The 6,288-nt window shown below is 40.2% G+C and overlaps 1 protein-coding gene across 1 annotated transcript; it reads right to left on the minus strand.

Annotated features, from left to right (window-relative positions):
• Positions 1-396: 396 nt before the first annotated feature.
• On the minus strand, positions 397-1,650 carry LOC127080671 (uncharacterized). Its single transcript, XM_051020984.1, has one exon. It carries the CDS (start codon positions 1,648-1,650, stop codon positions 397-399), a length of 1,254 nt encoding a protein of 417 aa, XP_050876941.1.
• Between the last annotated feature and the right edge of the window lie 4,638 nt (positions 1,651-6,288).

The following is a 6,288-nucleotide window of genomic DNA, read 5'->3' on the forward strand; positions in this document are numbered from 1 at the left end:
CCCAGAACATAACAGCTCCCCCTTAAGCCAGTCCACAACAAGCAACAACCACACTGCTTCACACAAATAGAACACAGAGAATTCTCCCCCTATACCGAATAAATAAACACCAGAATTCTCCCCCTGTATCAGACAAGCACAACAACAATACTACAGAGCTAAGATAAGATACTCAGCTACATCTACAACTACTTCTCCCCCTTTTTAGTCAAAAGAGACCAAAGAGACAAAATAAATGTATATCTAGTCATTAACAGAAATACCAGAAGTTAAAGAGTTACATCACCAAGTACATACACAGTTGTAAGAATTCTGAGAAACAAACAAAAAAACACAAGGAAATCCACCAAAAGACAAAAAAAACCATCAAAACAAGAGGGACCAAAGCCAATAGAGCTACTCAGTAGAGCTTGAGTTTATAGCCTCTTCAGTAGCACCAGAAGCAGAATTGCCACTCGCATCATCATTGTTAGTAGACCTCTCATTAGAGGTGTGAGCTTCAGCTTCTTCTTCATGGCTGACATTAGCATGTTCAACATTTTCACCCTCAGTCTGCTCCAAGCTTTCAATCAAGACATCCAAAGATTGTTTTCTAGTTGTGGCTACCCTAATCCCTTCACCTAGCTCTTTGCATGTCTCATTAAGCTTAGCAATTGCTCCAACTTTTAAGATTGGCCTCCTCATGGCAAATGTCATGACAATATCCTCGACATGACTGCCTTCAAAGAGTTTGTAGTGCACAAACAGAGCTGGTTTTCTCCTACTAGGTAAATCATTTGAGCACAGAATACCAGGATGTTGATTCAAGATAATTCCACCGATCATAAAGGGAAAAGCAATTGGCAACTTAACTGCATTAGTAGTTGCATGCTTGATGATTTGATTAAACATATATCTACCATAGTCAAATTTTACTTTTGACCCAACAACAAAAATAAACCTCCCAAGAGTATTAGCAATGGTGGAGATATGGTTGGTAGGGACCCAGTTAGCAGCTCCTATTTTATGCAGATTAGCATACTTGATAGTCAACTTCCCAGCAGGAAGATGCTTTTTAAAAGGCCAAACTTTCACCTGCTTAGCTGTAATCTCCCTACAGACATGATTGTCTATAACCTCTAATTCTCCTGCACCCTCATTATTTCTGCCTAGAAAATTATTAATAACAGTAGGAAAGAATGTTATACACTTACCCCTCACATACCCCTTGCAGAACTCCTTGTTGTTCTTATCAGAAATATCCTCAGGAATATTAACAATAAATTCCTTGACTAAACCTTCGTAGCATTGAGAGAACCCAGCAACAGTCTTCAAAAGCCCAACAGCTTGTATTAGGTTCATGACCTCCTTGACATCAGCAACATCTTTTCCCAATTCCCTTTCCACAACTACCCTTCTCTGAATCACAAATTTCCACTTAGCAGCTTCATCCTCAAGATGGAAGGAGATGTTATCCAAATGAACAGCAGGTACTTTAACAGGAGACTTCCTAACAGTAGTTTTCTTCATAGGCGAGATGTCAGGGACATCTTCCTCAACATCCTCTTCAGACTCAGAATCATCTCTGGCCTTCCTCTTCTTTATTTCAACCTTGCTCCACGGTTTGGAGGGACCAATGACAACAGTCTTTTTAGCTTTTCTAACTGACATAAGTTCAACCACGTATTTATTTTTTGTGAGTCTTCATGCGTTTAGCCACACTTGGCTTTATGTGATGAATCAAGCTTTCCTCTTGATCATCAGAGCTACCATCCTCTAGATCAATCACAAAATTTGCATCATCATGCTTCTCAGAGTGGGAAGCATTAGCCGTGTTAGAGGCCACAGATTTCCCTTTGTCAGACACGGTTTGCCCTATAGAGCGCAACCCTTCAGCAGCCAAGTCCTTTTTAGAACTGGAGGAATCATCACCCTTACCACTAGGTTGTTCAACCTCAAGAGGGGGATACATTTGAGCAAGGGGAGTAGAAACCCCCTTCACAAAGTGGCCTTCATTAAGAATTCTAGTAACTATGTCTCTTATAACACGATTAGTATAGTGTGTTCCTTCCTTATACTTAGTGACAGGAGTTGAACCAGACGGAATACTAGAGGGATTACCTTGATTGGAACATGCAGAAGCGGAGGCACCAATGGAGATGGGTTGGTTCAAATCAATGTTCGCGGCGGGAATAACAGAGAAAGGAGCAACATCCAAAATCTCATCATCAGGGACGCCCACGGGAGGAACACTAAATTTTGGAGTAGACTTAGTATTTTTAGAAGCAGATGTATCTTGATGTTGTGACATTTTGGAGTTTTTCTGGAAAAAGTAAGGTTGCCCTAGCAGAGGTTTGTGGAGAAGGAAAAGGAAGATGGAAGAGTTGGAGTAGGTAATGGGGTTATGGGGGTAGCGTGTGAAGATGGAATAGATGGTATTTCCAATACACGGTAATGATTTATCATAATGAGGGCACTTTATTTTAAGAAAATAGACTATAATTTGAGTACTTTTTCCACTCCATATTAATTGCTACAAATTTTCATAAATGCAAATCCCTAATCTCCCTCTCAGGAATTCAAATTGATTTGCATCCAAGGCCTTTGAAAAAATATCAGCTAACTGCATCTCAGTAGCAACACGCTCTAAGGCTACAATCTTATCCTCCACAAGTTCTCTAATAAAATGGTGACGGATATCAATATGTTTAGTCCTGCTGTGTTGAATAGGGTTTTTTGAGATGTTTATAGCACTCAGGTTGTCACAGTACAATTTCATGACATCTTGTGTGACATTGTATTCAGTCAGCATTTGTTTCATCCACACCAGTTGAGAACAACTACTTCCAGCTGCTATGTATTCAACTTCAGCTATAGACAAAGAAACACAATTTTTATTCTTACTAAACCATGATATTAGATTGTTCCCCAAGAAGAAACATCCTCCTGATGTGCTTTTCCTATCATGAGCACTTCCAGCCCAATCAGCATCACAATAGCCAGACAGCATAGAATCAGATCCATGAGTGTATAGCATCCCATAGTCACAAGTGCCATTGACATATTTCAAGATCCTTTTCACTTGGTTTATATGGCTCACCTTTGGTTCAGCTTGATATCTAGCACATACACCTACAACAAAAGCAATGTCAGGTCTGCTTGCTGTAAGATATAGCAGACTCCCTATCATGCTTCTGTAGAGACTTTGATCCACACTGACACCATTTTCATCTTTAGACAACTTCAGATGAGTAGGAGATGGTGTCCTCTTGTGGCTTGCATTCTCCATGCCAAACTTCTTAACTATATTCTTGGCATATTTACTTTGATATAGAAAGATAGAATCTTCCATCTGCTTGACTTGCAGGCCAAGAAAATAAGTTAGTTCTCCAACAAGACTCATCTCAAATTCAGACTGCATTTGTTCAACAAAATGTTGAACCATCTTACTTGACATCCCACCAAACACAATATCATCCACATAGATCTAAGCAATCATGAGCTTTCCTCCTTCATCTTTGACAAATAAAGTCTTATCAATGCCTCCCTTTCTATATCCATTTTCAATGAGAAACACTGCGAGTCTCTCATACCAAGCTCTAGGAGCTTGTTTCAACCCATAAAGAGATTTCCTCAACTTATACACATGCTTTGGAAGATTTGGATCTGTGAATCCCTTTGGTTGTTCAACATATACTTCCTCATTCAAGTAGCCACTTAATAAGGTATTTTTCACATCCATTTGGATCAGTTTAAACTTCAGAATACATGCCACTCCTAGCAATAATCGCGAGCTACAGGTGCAAATGTTTCATCAAAGTCAACTCCTTCAACTTAAGTGTATCCTTGAGCTACTAACCTTGCTTTATTCCTAGTAACCACACCTTTTTCATCAGATTTATTCTTGTATACCTGTCATACCCCAAAATTTGCCCATTGATACTACAAAGCATTTCTCAAGACCCTCTGACTTGATCTGCAAGGCACTGACATCAAATGGACAAAAGCCCAGCTCACAACAGGCCTAATCCAAAGTGGCCCAAAATAGCTTGCTCGCTAGGCGAGCAATTCCTTCGCCTAGCGAATATCTCAGCATACCACTCGCCCAGCGAAGCATCAGGTCCAGAAAAAGCCCAGACCTAGCTTGCTCGCTAGGCGAGCAATTCCTTCGCCTAGCGAAGCTTGCGAAAATTGGAAGTTTTGGACCTCATTTTAAGCCCATTAGGTCACCACCACTACTACTATAAATACCAGCTCCTCTGCCACGAAAATAAAACACACACGGACGGACGAACACATACACAGACCCAGAGGGAGAAACACTGAAACCCTGCTGATCTAGAGAATTCGGAAGACGGAAACCCTGAAGGCCGCTCACCCGCTCCGAAGCTACCGCCGCCCAACTCAATCCGGTTCGCCAATTCAAGGTTGCAATTCGATTGCAAACAGGTTTGCATCACTATTATCGCTTTATTTTTTTTGCATGTGATATCGCTTTATATTCTTATTTTGCATGTGGTACAGCTTTAGGTTCTTAATCTGCATGTGATTATCACCTTATGTTCTTATTTTGCATGTGGTACCTCTTTAGCTTCTTAATTTGCCTGTGATATCGCTTTGTGTTCTCATTTGGCATGCGGTACCGCTTCATGTTCTTAACTTGTGGATGATATTATAATTGAATTCATAAACATATTTGAAGTTTTGCATGTGAATTTAAGTGTGCCCGAGTATTGTGAATGTTGAACCATATAATTATGTGTTGGATGCCATAAGCCATGCCGCAGGTTGAAGTCATACTGTTCTCAAATTCCAAACCCGTGGCCGCTCGCTAGCTCATCGCTAGGCGAGCCTGCAGCGAGTCTTCGCGGCGCCTTCGCTAGGCGAAGCAGAGGCGAACGGGACAGTGGCTGTTTTGTCTCTTAGTTGTCCATTTTATGATCATCTAATCATGATTCTGCATTGTTTGGCTTGAATTCCTGACTGTTATATTTATTTTATGGGGCAATTTCCAATTGTATTTTGCCTCAATGCTCTAATCCGTGTGTTGCATGATGTAAAGGCTAGCATACTTCCAAAGAAATAACCGGCTAGGCATGCCGCTTTAGGTGTGGACATTCTTGAGGAGATGGCTTTTGGATGACCTAAGTTTAATATGGAGATTCATCTTGAATCACCAAGCTTGATTTTTAATGTATTGATTTCATTGATTTCCTGTGGACCTAATTACCTAACTGATTACGGCTATTTAATTAATTGTTAAAATCCGGACTTTAAATAAATGATATCGGACCTCTCTTTATTACCCCACGATTACGTAATACGGTCATGTCCCGCGAATGTGGGGATACACTTAGCAATGGCCCTTCGATTAAATCATCATAAAATAAATCATAGTCCCTCGGATGTTGCCTTCGAAAATACGATTTTGTCCCTCGATGACCCTTCGGTGTAGCCTACGGTTAAATGATGATCGTCCCTTCGAATGCTAAGGTATCCTCACTACTGTTGCCTTCAATGACCTATCAATGACCCTACGATGACCCTTTTACATCCCAAGGATAAAACTACTTACTTCTCAATAGTCAGGACAGTTTTACCCTCATAAGGATAGGAAATGCCCGGAAAGACCTCGGACAGGTATAACCTTAATTGCTCATTCATAACAAGAAAAATACTTTTCACACCTCACACCTTTCAAACATCTTCTTTGGAAAATCACCACTTAGCATACATCCGTACTAGGATCATTGCCGAGTTCTATTTTTCTAAACTACTTTCAAAAAACTATACGAGATAACCACTTTGTATACATTCATGCAAGGATCATTACAAAGTTAAATTCTCGTTTTCAAAACACTTTTCACACATTTCTCAACCACCTTTTTTCAAACTCGAGAACATAAATGATTGAGCAATTAAGAGCCCATGGATAACCATGGATACAAAGGGTGCTAATACCTTCCCTTTGTATAAAGTACCTCCCGAACCTAAGAATTTAAAATTAAGGTCTTTCCTGTTCTTTTCCACCTTTCCTTATGGGATAAAAGAAAAGTCGGTGGCGACTCTTGCTAACCGCGACATTGTGATTAAAAATCCGAATAAAGTCCAGTTCACCGTATGACAGAACTGGCGACTCTGCTGGGGACTAAATCTCAGAGAGGTCCATCTTAAAAAAAAAAAAATCATTTATGTTTTATTATTCCTTCTTTTAAGGGGGCTTTGAGTGAAAGATCCTACACCCGGATCTAGTGTACCTTAGGTAAGTAGCAATAGATCATCGCGACTATCCGGCGTATACTGGAATGG

This window comes from Lathyrus oleraceus, chromosome 5, assembly GCF_024323335.1.
Source record: "Lathyrus oleraceus cultivar Zhongwan6 chromosome 5, CAAS_Psat_ZW6_1.0, whole genome shotgun sequence".
NCBI classification, from domain to species: Eukaryota; Viridiplantae; Streptophyta; class Magnoliopsida; order Fabales; family Fabaceae; genus Lathyrus; species Lathyrus oleraceus.